The sequence below is a fragment of the Xenopus laevis genome, chromosome 2L (assembly GCF_017654675.1).
Source record: "Xenopus laevis strain J_2021 chromosome 2L, Xenopus_laevis_v10.1, whole genome shotgun sequence".
Taxonomy (NCBI): domain Eukaryota; kingdom Metazoa; phylum Chordata; class Amphibia; order Anura; family Pipidae; genus Xenopus; species Xenopus laevis.
In genome coordinates this window covers 102,509,589-102,527,361 of record NC_054373.1, presented here as the reverse complement: position 1 = coordinate 102,527,361, position 17,773 = coordinate 102,509,589, and the positions used below count along the sequence as shown (strand labels likewise).

The window sequence follows — 17,773 nt, the reverse complement described above, 5'->3', positions numbered from 1 at the left end:
GTAGATTTAGGATTTATTGTTACGGGTTGTAATAAAGCTGATTGATCAATAGGATCCACAGAAATTGGATAGTCATCTTCTACTAGGAAAGACATTTATTTTAGCACATAATTGATCTCCCTTCCAAAAATTGCTGATTCACTTGAAATTCAAAAACATAACCCAGCTGTTATACAGTACATAACATCATGTTTATTTAGCTTATTGCTTTGTTTTTCCACTTGTCTAGTCACATCAGGCTTCGCAAAATTTCATTATAATATTTATAGACTACATTTCAGAAGACACTCTGTTTTAAAGTGATGTGTATAAAGTCCAACTTTATTCCTTGGAAATCTTTGCCATAAAATATCCAGTAAAAATAAGAACTAGATAGTAAACTGGGTTATAGTTGTGAATATCCTGTTTAGGAGATTAAAGTATATTTATCTGTGAGGGACATTACCATTCAACATGTATTTAATGCAATCAGTCAACTGCAAGATATTTTTAAGAGGGTCGTAGATTTTGCTTGAAAGTTTATTCATGTATTGTGTTTGTAGCTCTTGAGTTTGGCAGACATTGCTAGGGTCAGTGTTCAAAACAAGCAGGTGGTGGTTTGTATTATACAGTAGTAGAGAGCCTGACTAAAAACCTTACAGCCTTCTCTCTAGGTTTGCTAGTTTAATTGAAAACTGAAGGTCTAAAAGGTTAAAAAAGTTCAATAACCAGATACACACAAACACTCCCTCAGCCTCTCCACATTAGTAAATACATTAATAAATAAATGTAACGACCAATTGTAAAATGTTATAACCCTATCACACACAAGCCAACTTTTCCAATACCTGGCCAATTACTCAGTTACTTTGATACTTGCATCAGTTAACCACATGTGACTGGCTAAATTGCATTTACCTGACCAAAATGTCCTGCTACATTGGACCATGGGTTGTGAATACCTGGTGGAACAGCAGTCTTAAACACACACATAGGATTGGCCATTAGACCTGATTTTCCTTTTGAATAACCTTTTGGAAGGAGGTGAAGTACAAGGACAGATGAACACACTGTTTGAATAAAAAGTAATACAATCACATCTATAAACTGTCTGTTCATGGCCAGATTTAGGAATCCACTGGTTGTCAAACTAAAAGTTAATTTTAGCTGAGCAACAATGACTGTGATGTTAATTGTATTTTAAGTTGATGTTAATAAGATGCTATCTACAGTTGTTACTAGAAATGAAGGGGTAAAGGAGGGGGGCATTGGTTTAGTCACCAGACTCAATCTCTGGGCATCAATTATTCTTTCAACTTTATATTCAAGATAGTTATCTTCATTTTTAACTGATGTTTCAGTCCTAGAATGCAACACTTTGAACAGCCCTCTTTTTCCCAGCTCTGGAGTAACAATTTCAGTGAAAACAAGATTACGTGAATTCCTTTTAAATTTTACTCCCCAAAGACTAACACTGCATTTCTATAACAAGCAGTTATACCAGATGTTTTCAGCCAGCAATTCACTGATAAAGCCTCTTGCACTTGCCATTGGGGTTATTTCAGTCTTGGTCTATCTTAGCTGAAAAATGTTAAGAAACAATTAAAGAAATGTGGTAAAAATACATTTTTGGGACACTCTAATTTTTCCAAAGTAGGAGATAATATTACTAATGTGATTACTATCAGAAACTGTACTTTTCTAATCAGGGAAAACAGGGACTGAAAAAAATCATAATAAAGTTTTAATGGGCAATGTCATTTGAGTTGTTTATGGTTGCTCTTGATGCACATACTGTATGTGCTTCTGTACTCAAGATACATCTGTATGCAGCATGACACTGTCAAGTCATTGCCATGTAGATTATACTAGAATCACCTTAGAGTAGTTCAGTGATAAAACATTATTCTTTATACAAAAAGGAAAGGTTGTGGGAGCAATTCATGGCTAAATACTAAAATACAAATGGAAGTGCTACTGATCTAGCCAAATTAACTACAGATATAGAGAAAAAGAAGAGAGATTGATCAATGCACATTCCCTGGTCCCCCGTCACATAAAGAAAATAAAGGTCTCCCGACTTGGGCATTGGTTTAAATCATAGGGCTTAGTCTTCCCCCTCCATTAGCTTTCAAAGGAGAGAGATAACCTAGACTATAGCATTGAGATTAATTATCCCCCGCTTGGGGCTTTTAAGAGAGAGAGACTGCCCAGTCCAACACCCATTTCCAAAGGCATGGGGCCACCATTTAAAGGGACGGGTGTGGGGGTGCTACAACAACATGGAAGCCTGGCCTGCAGCATAGCTGCATAGCTACTGAACTTCTAACAGAATAGATCTGCTGCAATACAGAATGCAAAAAGGAAAGGTTGTGGGAGCACTCCATGGCTAAATACTAAAATACAATGGAAGTGCCACTTCTTTATAGACACTTTTTAGATCAGTGTGTAAACTAATGTCATAATCATTTACTTTCTCTCAGCCAAGATATTGGTATTTGCAAACATTTGCTAAATTGTCTATTGTTCTATATTTAAGGTGCAATACACTGACATATTCCAAGGAGCTGCCTCAGATTTCAATAATTTTCATCTTTGTCAATGAAGCCCTGTCTGTGATTCTAAGATCAGTGCACAGTGCAGTGAACCACACACCGGTCCATCTGTTGAAGGAGATAATCCTAGTGGATGACAACAGCGATGAAGGTAATGTCAACAGTAATATAATAAATTAATTCTTCAGATTGTTGAGGCGTTATGGAGGTATGTCCTTCATTGTGTTCATATAATTTTTATGGACCTTCTAGTTGTCCAAAGACTGGATATTTATTATATGTATGTAATGCAATAATAGTGAATCATTTTCATTTCATACCCTATAGTTCAGCTATAAATGGCAACGCCCTTGTTTTTTTAAAAAAAAAAATCCCAGAATGTCAGAGTTGTCTAATTCTGTGTCTCAGAGGCCTTAGCATATATATCCATGGTTGACAGCAGGTGAAAGTATAAGTCATTCTGCCATTATTGTCAATTCAAGCTACATGTCTTTATATGGGGCTTATTTATGGAATTGTTCAGTATAAAAATAAAAACCGGGTAAATAGATAGGCTGTGCAAAATAAAAAAACGTGCACTCCAGCTACCTAACCTTTTAAATGACTCAATAAATAGTATTTTTTACAGTGTGCTACTTCATTTTTTCAAGTTCTGCATAGCCTGTAATGGCCCAAAACAGCCCACAAACATGGCAGCTTATAACTCTACTAACCAGCCATTGCCAGAGTAGTAGCTTAGTGTGGCTTGCACAGTACATATAGTACACATTTCTATGGTTTTTTTAGAGGTTTTCATTTTCTCCCAGAAACTGTGAACAAGAGCAAACCCTACAACAGCCATCCTGGTTGCCAGGGTCTGGAAACCCCATCATTTGCATAAGTTCCTCATTGCACTAGACACTGCACTAGAAAACCTAAAGACATATCTTCATTTCATAATCAAATCCAAAGTGTTACGGACTGTATGGAATAGAAGCTCGTAGGCTGCTAGCACTACCCTTAGGTCAGAAACAGGCAAGAGTCAAAAAAACGGATCAGAAGTAATAATAGAAGGCTATAGATTACCTAGAGGAAAGGACGCGTGCCAGTCTTCCGGAGCACCTTAAACAAAGTTTGTGAGAACTGGGGTAGTGCCGGAAGCTTCCAGGAGCATATTTTATATTAGGGGCTTGTTAAAACATAACAAAGGAAAACTGCTGAAGTATAGTTCTAGATTATTTTTTACATATGTAACAGGTGGATGGGTCAGGGTCTTCCTAAACCTTCCCTTGGGTTACTATCCACTGGTTTCGGTACCCGGGCAAGGGGTCCAACTCCCAGCAACTCCCGGTAGGCATGATATAATTAGACTCTATCTTCAGATGGGGCCCTCGCTTAGGGTATGGAGAAAGGGATTAACACTTGGTATAAGCACACACAGCATTCACTCTTGATCAAATAAACTTTGGGCGCCAGTGGTTCTTTAAAACAGCAGAACATTTATTGAACTGCTGGTGCACTTTATGAAGCAAGTAGTGGCAGCAGGTCATTTACACACAACTGTATTACTCACAGATACTGTCTGATCCTTTGTTAGTCAGCTTTGTGAATTGACCCTCCTTTCCTGCCTTTGGTGCACATTCCCCATTGAAGGCAACTTCAAAGCTGGTTTTACACTCCAAGGATCCCTGAGCTTAACCACTTAAGCCCCTAACCAGGCGGCAATGTCACCACAGGTTGCTAACCCTTCACTAACTCCTCGTTGAAGCCTTGGCTGCTCACTAACTTTCCTGAACTTATCTGTCACTCCTATAGTGTCCTATTAAAGTTTCTGACCTGACACTGTCTTCACCTATACTGAGGCCTACCTCCACCCAAGGCCCTAGCAGCAACACCCCACTTCCAATGGGTGCCTGGACAGAGGCAGAACACATTGCAACATCCCCTTTTATAACCGCTGAGGAACTACTCCCCTCTGGGAAAAAGGACCCAGCCTAGCTGGCTAAGGACCCAGCCTAGCTGGTTAACACATTCCTTGGGGTATAGGAAAACCTTTACCCTTTTATATAGGGACATCTACTGGCCAGTCACTAAACTGCCAGCAGAATATTTTTTCAAAGGACACAGCTTCCCTTGTGTAACTGAGGACCAGGCCCAGACTGGCAATCTGTGGGTTCTGGCAAATGCCAGAGGGGCTGCTATAAGATGCCATAGAAAGTCTGTATTTAGTGGGCTGGTGGGGGCTGTTTGGGCCTCTGTGTACCTGAAATGCCAGGGCGTATTGTAATTCTCAGTCTGGACCTGCTGAGGACCCACTCTAGGTGTCTAAATTATGCCCAGAGGAACAAAGGACCTAAAGGTTAGCAAAACCTTTACCCTCCTACACATAGTTTAATAATGTTTTGGGAAATTGGCTTATTCTTTATTTATGCAAGGAATGGTATTTGGTGGTAGCAGGATGTTTCTTTAGTATCCTAGTATTTGACTTTTGCATCTCCAGCTCTCAGCGTCCACCCTCAGAAGATTGGTGACATTTTTTCTAATCTTGGGCAACAATATCTTTTAGCTGTTTGAAACTAATTTTGCAGTTTTACGCTAGACACGCACAATAAATTTCAGCAAGAATTAACATTGCAAGGATGATACTGTGAACACAAATGCTGTCCTGCTTTGGAGGTGAAATGAATCATGCTGGGCTTATATTGACTCACTGCTGGTTTCCAGTCATTTAAAACCTTTGACAATTTAGTCAATATCTCCATGGTCTGTTGAGAATGAGGAAGGGGGAAGCACAGACTGAATATAATGTATACCATGACTTATCCTCACTGTTCATTTAGCTTCTCCTTTGCCAAAGATGATGCTGTGGGGGGAATGAAGTTTTTTATTTAATCCACAAACCTAGTCATCTAGACAAACCTGTACGCTCAGCATGGGGAATATGAACAAAAAATATAAATTACCGGTACTCGCTAAGGTACCTGCTGTTTCCAAGGAAGCTTGATATGACATCATTGAAAAAAATCGAATATAAACATACTCTGCCTTTCAAATCATTTTTCATGTAAAACAGGTTCAAAAACACTATTTTTGTTTTTTTTCTAACTGAGACAATGATAGTTATCAAATTATTTCAATTTCCTGTCTTTGAGAGACTGCCCATAAAGGGGTGGTTCACCTTCAAATTAACTTTTAGTATGTTATAGAATGTCGTAACTTTTCAATTGGTCTTCATTGTTTATGTTTTATAGTTTGCTATTATTTGCCTTCTTCTTTAGACTCCTTTTTTCAGATTTCAAATGGGGGTCACTGACCCCATCTTAAAAACAAATGCTCTTTAAGGCTACAAATGTATCGTTGTTGCTACTTTTTATTACTCATCTTTCTATTTAGGACATCTATTCATATTCCAGTCTCTCATTCAAATAAATGCATGGTTACTAGGGTAATTTGTACCCTAGCAACCAGATTGCTGAAATTGCAAACTGGAGAGCTACTGAATAAAAAGCTAAATAACTCCAAAAGCCACAAATAATAAAAAATGAAAACCAATTGCAAAATGTCTCCGAATATCACTCTCTACATCAAAGGTAAACAACCCTTTTAAGCTTTTTTGATTTTTGTCATTGCAAAGGATTGAAAATGAATGCTTATGGCATAAGTTAATTTGGTCACAATTTTATATCATACTGATTCTTGAAAACATTTGTTTGAAAATTCAAAAAAAACTATACTTTATACTTTAAAGGAGAAGAAAAGCAATCTTACAGTATACCTGGGGGTGCCAAACATTAGGCAACCCCAAGTGCTTGTATTTACTTAACTGAAACTCAGGGCCGGTGCTCCTATTAGCAGAAAACAGCACCAGCCCGGGGTTATTCCAACAAGCACCACAGATAGATCGTCTTCCTGCTTCTTCTTTCTGCTGCAGCTGAGCAAACTTAGTAGAGAGCAAAGCAGAACTTTAAAGAAAAAGCAGGCTATTTCGTTCTACTGCGCAGGTGTCTGCCCTGGGAAATCTGAATAAAAACGAAGGAGCCCTATGGTGCTTGCTGGAATAACCCCAGGCTGGTGCAGTTTTCTCCTGATAGGAGCACCAGTCCCGGGTGTCATATACGTAGATACAATTGCTTGAGGGTGCCTAACTTTTGGTACAGCCTAGTAAAAATGCCTTTCCTTCTCCTTTAAAACACATTTTAACCTGCATATTCCTACAACTTCAATCTATTTTCCCCCTAGGAATGGAATAAATGATAGTTTCTCTAAGGGTACAATAAGGTGTTTCTTTGATGCTCTGCCATAATATTTTCAATAAGAAGAAAGGCTTTTGTTTTGCTGTAGTGCTGCAGTGTTTCCATGTAACGCTGGCCTTTGGGTAAACAAAACAATGTATTATAAAATCTATTCTTAGGTTCAAAGGGTTTTTCTTTTGGTGATGATTTAAAATACTGAAAATATTTCAGTACAAGCTACCTGGAAATATAACTGCTGGCTTTTCAAGAGACAAGAGAAATCTAGTATAAAAAAACAAGATCAACGGGGTGATTATCTCAATTGTATCAGCTGCTTACCATTAAGAGAGTGAATCCTTTTGCTAATGTTTGTATGTTTATGCATCATTGAGCTTGTCATTTAAATCAATTCACAGACATGTTGTAACTGATTCACGCTTGGATTTCCATTAACTTGCAATAAGCTAAATTTTGCAAATTGAAACATGGATGAGATTGATCAACCTCTGTCTGTGAAAAACTGTTACTTGCTGAATACTTACAAGCTAGAATTCTTTCATTATGAAGGTTTATCTAAAGTATATTAAGTTAAAGGTTTCATTTGGTTTGTAGTTTTTATTATAAATAACTCTTTTTTGACAATGGTAATTTTTTTCTTCAGAATTCCTTTTTGATCTGAAACATAGACAGGTGTAGTCATTCCCAAATATGAACTGGTGGAGGTGGTGTCCCCCTAGTGTTAAAATGTGTAGTGGCAACCATGTTTTGAAGGAGAAGGATGGATGTTTCAATGATCCTGTGCAGGCAGGACTGAGAATTAAAATAGGCCCTGCCATTTCAGGTACATAGAGGCCCAATCAGCCCACACAGAGGCCCAAACAGCCCTCACCAGCCCACTGAATACTGACTTTCTATGGCACCTCATAGCAGCCCCTTTGGCATTTGCCAGAACCCACAGATTGCCAGTCCAGGCCTGATCCTGTGGCTTGAAATCTGGCCCGGAGTATAACAGTCAGAAGCTCCATTTAGAAAAAATGATTAGTAATAGTCATATCCAGTTACGTAAGGTCAAGGTAGATCCAAGTTCCTTGGATATTAAAACGAGGGCCTTTTATACTAGATGCTAATACTTAAAGGAGTATTGCTTATTACTAAAACTACTATTCTGTCTTAAGTGCCTTATCTTGAATAATTTAAGAATCATCTGAAATTTGCACCATTTGTGAAAACAATCAATTGTAAGCAAGCCATAAAATTAAGCCTTGGCAATACATAAATAGTTGCGTATTTAAGAAGACATTTATTGTGTTGATGTGCTTGTTTTTCTGTGCGTCTTTTTTTTTATTTTGCACAACGTGAAATACACCTTGTGGCGAATTTTTGACTAGCTGGTCAAAATTTGCAGATTTCAGATTTCATTATACCTTAACGTTAACTTAACCAGCGTTAAGGTATAGTAAAAACATGATATGAAAGTGATGGTGATTGACAGGGAGGAGTGTAAGAAGGCAAAATGCGAGTTATGTTAATGGTTAATGTATAATCAGTTTGACCACAAGGTGGCAGTGAGTCCTAAGTTAAACTGTGAAGTGTGAGATTGTTGGTAGTGAAAAGTGAATAAAGCAAACAGGAACAGGGAATGTGGTGGCTAATTTGGCAGTGATAGAGCAATTGACAGTAGTCTATGTCAGGGCAAGCTGAGTAGAAGGAATTGTACTGTAGGTTACCTGTTAAGAAGGAGTGACCGCAATAAAGTTTAAATGTTTATGAAAAAGTCTTCCATATGTCGTGTTCCAAGGTTACAACCTTCTGTGCCTTTACTGTATGCAAGAGCCACCTTAGAGAGGCCTGTGCTCTGCAAGAATAGCCAAAACTGCATTACATGTAACACAATAAAAGTATATGATGCTTTAATGACGTATATGAGACAATGAAGCAGGGATGCTTACTTGCAAAAAAAAGCCTTGCCACTGAGATTAATGGAAAGGTATAGTCACCCAGAATGTTTATTCCCTGATGAGGACTGAAAATCAGGCCCAGAAAGATATTTTTTACAGTTTTTATATGGTATACATAATGTGCTTGCATGCATTTAACCTTGCGTCTGTTGCAGCTTGCAGGATTCAAGGTAGTTGTGTACCTAACAATTGCCTTAAGCCAGCAATAAGTGCAAAGAGGTCATTTACAACCCACAAGTGCATTGTGCAAAGTGGCTATATCAGATGCAATCGCCATGCTTTTCACCAACAATGACCCCGTGTATAATTGCTTTTGCCTGGGGGAGATGTATCTCACACAGTTTCAGACTATAAATCGAAATGTCTGCAGTTGTGCTTGTACTATGTCACAAATTGGACACAATTGCACTGAAAATTTTATTAATCCAGATGGCATCACTTCCATGACTCACCATCAAAATGATGTCTGCTAGATTTAGAAAGCCAAAATAGCTCTTCTCGAGTACAAGTACCAGGGCCAGGTTCCCTAGACAACCCTAGAAGAATGCAACGGAGGAGAGGGGAGGGAGGAGAACTTGACTGAGGGGAGGGAGAGTGACAGGAGGGAGGGGAGAACGACAGAGGGGAGGGTGACAGGAGGTAGAGCGATGGAGGGGATGATGACAGGAGGGAGGGGAGAACGATGGAGGGGTGGGAAGGAGAGGAGTAAGACTGAGGAGTGCAAACCTGGCTAGGGGTAGGCAGAAGACAATTTAAGTTGTGTGCTTCTGTACCAGCCCAAGGCAACCACAATTCTTTAGCAGGGAAGATCTGGGTCTCCAAAGGAGCCCCAGTAGCTCCCCATCTTCCTTTCTGTTGATTCACTGCACATGCTCTGTGCTGCTGTCACTTACTGAGCTTAAGGTCCAACTCACAATATACAGTACACATAGAATAGAAATGTCACAATATAAGGCTGATTAGTAATTAATACAGTTAATTACTACATGGCAGCAGAGAAATCAGTGCAATTAGTATCAGAATTTAATAATCAGCCATGTAGTTTCAGCTTATATTACAGACAAACCACATTTTCTGCTTGATAATTTGTAAAGACCCCTAAGCTTAGCTTCTCAACAGCTGCTCAGAGCCCACTGAGCATGTGAGTGTCGCAGACACTTTTCAAGATGGCTGACCCCCTGTGATAAGTATGAAGTCCTGGATCATTGTTGCTATTACGAAACTGAAACTTTAGGCTGCTACAATAACTTCAGTATATAAAATATGGCATTTTTAGCTGTTTGTTTTTAGGGTTTAGATCTCCTTTAATGTGCATCATTTCTAGCTACTTCTTTAGTTAGGCTTTACTTCTCCTTTAAAGCTAATCTTACTGTCCTGCCTTCTTTAAGTTGATGTATAAGGAGCAGTGGATCTATCAAATTACTTCAGGGTTCCCTTTACATTCTATGCCTTTACATGTGACTGTTTTGCACCAAGTAAAACACAGGTGCAAATCTAGGATTGTAACTCTGTGCCCATTGCCGAAATAAATATTTGTTAATGCATTAAGGAAAATTGCACTGCAATTTGTGCTCAGTTTACTACCTCAGATGCACATTGGCCTGCACTGGTAAAATGCACACCAAGTTGCGGTGCATGCTCTGTTGTCCAGGTGTGCTGTTAGTTGGAATTCTGAGGAAAAAAACTTCACCAAAAGGTTTGCTCCTATATGTGCACTACGAGTGGTTCTGTCAATAAGTACTGTATACTATTTTTTGTTAAACATTTTCAATGAGGCACAGTATGCAAATGAATTTTAAAAATACGTTTAGTGGCACTGAAGTTTTATTGGAAAAGACAGCACTACTCATTATATTTTACTTTATTGCATTGTGACTTTATGCAAAGCAAACATTAAACGTTGTATTTAAAAACCATTCTATGCATTTAATTGTCAGAATGACTTGTTGCTGCAGTAATTCTTTATTCAGAGCTTTACAGTTTGCCTTTGAGAACACCAGCAATTAAATTCTTTATTCAGACACAGTTGCTTATTTTTATTTGCAAAATGTACACCATGCCATGTTTGATTTTTTACTAATTGACAAGAAGATTATTTTGCCTCTTGTTCTCCAGTTAAAGGTTATTATACAATACTGCCCAATTGTTCTAGAAGAAGCAAAAGAAATCGAGCTCATTAGCTGGAAACAAGATGAACAGCAGACACACTGTGCTTCCTATCTTACTACTGCAATATTCTGCAGGGTAGAAGGTTAGCTAATTTTTCCTGAATAAACTAGGGCACCCCTTTAGAGAGTTAAAGTAAAGCTGAACTACCGAGGGAGAATCTGAATTAACACTCAATTTGTTTTTTACCCCACAAAAATGCAGTCAATTTGTTGATCTTTCATTAGCTGAAGTTACCCACGGGACTGTTTGTATGCGCTAACTTCATTTTGGGGCCTCTAAATGCCAGATACTTTGGTAAACTTATGAACAATGGCCACCAAAATGTTCAGAGGAACCCTGGCAATCATATTTAGGGTGCTTTTTCTTAGTACCTAATGACACATGGGTGATATGGTGCTGGGAAGTTGAAGCTTTGAGGCAATTTTCAGATATCTCACCAAAACCGACAATTGTGGGAAAGCCTTGCGACTCAGTAGTTTGGAGCAGAAAGGCATGGGTACCCATTTTAGATTCTGTAGAATGTGTACTTTCCAAAAATATATGGGTTTTGGGGGGTAAACATATATTTCTGTGTTTTACCCCACAAAAATGCAGTCAATGTGTTGATTTTTCATTAGCTGAAGTTACCCACGGGACTGTTTGTATGCGCTAACTTCATTTTGGGGCATCTAAATGCCAGACACTTTGGTAAACTTATCAAATGTAGCCATTTTTTCGTTTAAAGTAAATTGAATGCACAAATAAATATATATAAAGGCAATCTGATATCTGGAAACCTGTTATACAAAAAGCTCCAAAATATGACAATGACATGTGTGTTCTATATACGTTTCTAATTTTTTACTTATTACTTTTTATCTGAAATAATAAGTCAATCACCGGTACTTGATGATAACTAGGCTAGCAAAAATCCATATCGGGTGCAAAGCTATTGTAGGTATTGTATTTTTATGATTTTAATGTTTTTAGTAGCCTTAAGGTAGGGTGTCCAGAATTATGAAAATACAAGGTCCCAAGCTACCGGATATCATACATCCTACCAATACTGTGTATCAACAGGCAGTACTTTCATAGAAACAAAGTGTACACAAAATGGTACCAAACTTACTGTTGGCTCTGGCTGTTTTGTTGTTGATGCATTGGGCAAAGTGTAGGATGCACAGATGCAAAATGCATTGAGATTGATACCTGCCTTGGGTTGGTATTACTTCAGGGCTCGCTTTACACACACAGCATATAATAAATCCTATGCTAATGTAATTTGGAGAGATGCAATCAAAACTGTAACACATCCACATTTTTAATCACACATCACAAGTTGTGTCACATGCTACTTTTCGTTACCTGAAAATGGCAACAGAAGACAGTTTCCAGACTCTTTGCTACAGATGCAGCAGATATCTTATGTATTTACGGTGACCGGGTATATTTATCGAAGAGCCACTACATTGGGTGAATACTTGTTCACACAAATGTGTAATTGGTATATACTTTTGTGAAAAATTTTACTCTGTTAATAACTATGCACTTGGCTTTATTTTCATCCATTATCAAAAATAAACAAAGAATAATCTCAGGTGCATTGCCATTTCTTTTAACATAGCTTTAAATTTTACCAGATTGTTCTCTCTTTATCTTGCACACATGTACAATATAATTGCAAGCTGTAAAAACCTTGTATCGGTGTAATCCTTTCCTGGCACTATGTTCTAAGGCATGATTATTGGTAGAGAGAGTAGAGAGAGTACTTACATATGCAGTGACTACACCTAATGGTTTCCAAGGCACCTTGAGTGCAAATAAGAATATGATATACACCGATAACAACAAGCATTAAATAAGAAAGGTATGCTGTATGTGTAATCTAACACAGTAACAAAAACCTGCAAACAGTTTAACTCACAGTTTACAACAGCATTCTCATTTATTCAATATTAAGACAGAGTTTAGTCTTTACACAGAATTCCATTCCAAGATCCCTTTTAAACCCTTTTGCTGCTTTCCTCGGTTTTATCGACAGAGGCAATTTCTCTCATGCAGCACATACAAACTCAAGCGTTGCGTTTCAAAGATCCTCACTGAGGAGGTCATAAGCTTGTAGCCTATGCCATATTGTGTTTGAAAAAAGTGGTCACTTCAAGCATTTGCATCAACATTACTAATAAAGTTGTCCATACGGCTTAAGGTACCTGCCCTTTTTAAATTAACCTAAGTGTAGGAGTGCTATCCAAGTTTCGCTAGGCATAAATGAACACTAACGAACATTCGCTATGAAATGCTTGCCCAGCCAGCTGTTGAGATACAACTTCCACATTTTAGTGAATTAGCATAGTGGTAACGAATTTTCTCCTGGTGAAGTGGCGTGGAGTATGGCGAACTGGTTACTGCCGAAAATTCTCCCTTTAGTGAATTTGCCTGAAAAAGTCGAAATCGAATTGCATCGAATTGCATTTTTTGAACAGTGTATTCTACCTGTCCGAGATATGCCTGCCTCTTTTCAAAGTTGAACAGAAGCTGCCTTAGACAGCAAGTATAGTAATAATAATAATATAATAATTGCGTATACTAAGCAGTTAGGGCTGTGGCACACTGGGTGCACAAAGTGCATGATATCAGCTGTTCTACTTAAGATCTAATTAAGATGTAATTAATCCTTATTGGAAGAAAAATCAGCTTATTTGGTTTATTTGATTTTCTAGTATACTTAAGTTATGAAGATCCAAATTAAAGAAAGATCCTTTATCTGGAAAACCCCAGGTCCGAGGATTCTCGATAACAAGGTCCATACCTGTATAAGTAAATGGCTTGCCTCCTTGTTGAATGTCAGAATGAAACATAAAAATGTATTTGCTCTGTTTTTATCACTGATTGGTCACTATGTTTTACTGCCAAGGTGGTAATTTGCCCACTGTTATAATGTTATAAATGAACCCCACTGAGTTTTCCTAATGTGCTCTCATGTTTAGGGCTGTTTACTTAGAAAATTAAAATTTTCCCATTATAGATCACATTCCCATTGAATGGACATTGCTTTATTCAACGTCCTACCTAGATGAAGATTTACCTAGATAAATTATGCAAAGAAGCTATAAGGCAAGCTAAAATTGATATGGAAAAGGATATTGCAGCAAGCAGTAAAAAGAATCCAAAATTATTTTTTTAAATATGTTAATAGTAAAAAAATGAAGCAGGAAGGGATGGGACCTTTAGTATCAGAGGGGGGTCAGTTGGTTGATGAAAACAAAAGAACAGATTCTGAATTCATATTTTTCGTCTGTCTACCAGTTAATTAAGGTTTCCTTCTTAATAGTCCCAATTCTAGTAATACAACTAATGACGCATGGTTCACACATGAGGAAATTCAAAAGAGACTAGAACATGTTAAGATAAACAAAGGTCCGGGCCAGATGGTATTCATCCCAGGGTGAACTTAGCAAGCTTAGCTCTGTGATTGCCAAACCTCTTATTATAATAATTTATAATTTTTCAGGATTTATTGAGGTCTGGCATAGTGTTGAGAGACTGGCGAATTGCTAATGTGGTGCCTCTATTCAAAAAAGGATCCCATTCTCAGCATCAAAACTATAGGCCAGTTAGTCTGACGTCAGTGGTAGGAAATCTTTTTAAAGGGTTAATAAAGGATAAGATACTGGAATTTATAGCAAATCATAATACTATGAGTGTGTGCCATCATGGTTTTATGCGTAATAGATCTTGCCAGACAAACTTTTTATGAGAAGGTAAGCAGGGACCTCGATTCTGGGATGGTAGTGGATGTGATTTACTTAGACTTTGCTAAAGCATTTGATACAGTGCCATACAAAAGGTTTCTGGTTAATTTAAGGAATGTTGGCCTGGAACATAGTATTTTTACCTGGATAGAGAACTGGCTAAAAGATAGACTACAAAGAGTGGTGGTAAATGGAACATTTTCTAATTGGACCAGTGTTGGTAGTGGAGTACCACCGGGCTCTGTACTAGGTCCCTTGCTTTTCAACTTGTTTATTAATGACCTGGAGGTGGGCATTGAAAGTACTGTTTATATTTTTATATGATATTAAATTGTGCAGAACTATAGGTGATACTAAACGCTATATAGTTAGTAAAGGTATGGGTATATATAATTTATGTGAAAGTATGGAGGGGTGTGTGTGGATGCTGGGTTTTCATTTGGAGGGGTTGAACTTGATGGACTTTGTCTTTTTTCAACCCGATTTAACTATGTAACTATGTAAGTTTGTATCTATGTAGATAGAATTCCAGTGAATTTGCAACTGCATGCCAAGTGACATCCACTTTAACTGTGCAACTGTCATATTTGCAGGCGGAGCTTTAATAAAGAAGACACACTTCAGGACTGTGTTGAGGACCACTTTCATTATTAACATGGTCAATGATGGGCCAAGGTCAGGGGCAGGCTAAGTTCAGTCAAAGTCAAAAACAGGTCGATGTCAGGGGTAGGCTGAGTTCAATCGTAGTCGGGTTACAGGCAGAAGTTATAAGGCAAGCAGTGATCAAGTATATAAGAAGTCCAAGGAATAAGACAAGCCAGAAGCTGAGAATCACCAGTACAAGAACTGGATCTAGCAATATTACCAAATACTGTTTACTTCCATTGGCGTCCTTATCAAGGTTTTGGCACCAAACGTGGACTCACATCTGTCACATGCATATGTATGCACACATACATGCGCACCTCAGCGAATGTGCAAAGACAAACGTACCACACCGCAACATAACAGAGCCTTATAGTGATGCATTACAATTAACACTATTGCATCTGGTCATCAAAATTAATCCCATCACATAGTGCTGAGAGCTGTGTTTTGAGGAGTAAAGGGGGTTTGTTGTGCTCACACTATGGATAGTGCTGGGAGATGTACCCTGAAGATTAAAGCAAGCTTTGTGTGTTTGGCTTGAAGATTGGATACTATGTGGATGCCTGTACCAGTTCTGTGTGTGCCCCCGATGAGTCTGCCTGATGGAGGGTATTGAAAGGCTCTAGCGTGTGTCCCCTTGGTGAGGACAGGTGCTGTCCATGTGCCTGCTACATGGGTGAAACTATCTCTGTCCAACAGGAGAGGTATTTGGACAGGTAGCGCTACCGGGGGAAAGTTAAGAGCTTTTTGGGAAAAGGAACTGTGATTCTCTGTATCCACCAGGAGTGATGTGTGGGACTTTGCATGTTAAGGACTGTGCCAGGATTGGACTACCATACGGGATCTCAAGGGCAAGGGTTATTGATATGTAATTGTGTTTTAATCTGCTAGTTATAAAAAATTCTATTTGTTTTACTTTAACGGTGTGGTTAATAATTTGTTTCCTAGTGGAGCCACGTATAGGTGTATCGCCGGATCCCACTAGGTAGAGGCATGGCCATCGAGAGAAATTCCCAGTACCCTTTATTTTAGCAAAGGGGATTCAGTTCCTGGATGGTAAGATATGAATGATGTATATCCTATGGCTCAGGGGGTAGCCAAGATGGGGTTATACAAACATAACAATAGTCTTATTGGGAAGAACCAATTACATAGATTTTGTGAATGACACAAGGTTATAAAACTTAAAGATTATATTTGGAAAGATACCAGTGCGCTTTGTTTACCTGTATGAATACTATTTTTATATATAAACCTTTTCATAAAATATGCAGAGTAAGCAATGAAGTATTGCAGAGAAATAGTGGGAATACAGCTCTCGACATCAATTTATCACTTTTTTGGCAGGAAATTAGTTGAGTTTTTTATGACCTTTTTCAGCCTGTAGGGTTGATTCTAAAGACATTTAGTTTTCTTTACAGTCATAAGTTACTTTAAAATGTAGTGAATACTATCTGAAAGCATTCAATTAGACAACAAAAAGAACCTCAAGGGCAGTAGCATCCTCTGCAAACCAGAAATCCTGGCAGAACACATACACATGGAAAATTATAACAATGATATCCATCCTAGATGTGAAGCTCCTGCTTTCAAATTGAATTTTCCCCTTGTGCTTCTAAATAGATGGATCTGGCACCTGAGGGAAATTGATATTGTGAGCAAGTACAATAGAAAATGCTTTCTAATAGCAGTTTTCTAAAGCAGAAGAAGACTCAATCTAATAGGCACTTTCCGATTTTAGGGTATGTAACGCTTGACTTAGCTTCCTGGCTTTAACCAACTTTTTGATGTGAGTACACAATTAAAAGTTTATATTTCTAGTATATATAAAGTTTATATTTCTAGTTATTTAGCTGAGAAAGCATTAATAAAGGTAGTTAGGAAAAATGGCAATTAAGCTACATTTAATGGAAATTCTGCTAGGGAAAGCATGTACACAGTGAATAAGATCAGAGAATGATCTTATCTTGGAGTTCAAGGATGATTTTACTTACCTTTACATTAAATATATAGAGGAACATACCATTTGTATTTTTTACTTAGAATAGTCACACTGTTTTGTACTGTTCTGTCCTAACAATTTTTAGAATGTGATGTGTATAAGTGTAGTTCCATGTGCGTGCTTGCTCGATACAGTTCCATTTTATACCATTTGCAATTTTATGTAAACTTTCATTATAACATTATCATTTTGACATCCAGATACTATTTATATTAATCACAAAAAAGGTTAAATGTATTTGTAGAGACACTTAGGGGCCGATTCACAAAGGGTCGAATATCGAGGGTTAATTAACCCTCGATATTCGACTGGGAATTAAGGATTTTAGCGCAAATAGTGCGATCGAACGATCGAAGGATTATTCCTTCGATCGAAGGATTTTAAACCAACAAACGAAGGAATATCCTTCGATCAAAAAAACTTAGGAAAGCCTATGGGGACCTTCCCCATAGGCTAACATTGAGTTCGGTAGGTTTTAGATGGCGAACTAGGGGGTCGAAGTTTTTTCTTAAAGAGACAG

General features: G+C 38.0%; 1 protein-coding gene across 1 annotated transcript in view; it reads left to right on the top strand.

Annotated features, from left to right (window-relative positions):
* Nucleotides 1-17,773, top strand: part of galnt17.L (polypeptide N-acetylgalactosaminyltransferase 17 L homeolog) — a 190,472-nt gene that overhangs the window by 77,744 nt on the left and 94,955 nt on the right. The window contains exon 3 of the mRNA XM_018246941.2: nt 2,519-2,685. Within this exon, the coding sequence (XP_018102430.1) occupies nt 2,519-2,685 (167 nt within the window). The remainder of the gene's footprint in view (nt 1-2,518; nt 2,686-17,773) is intronic.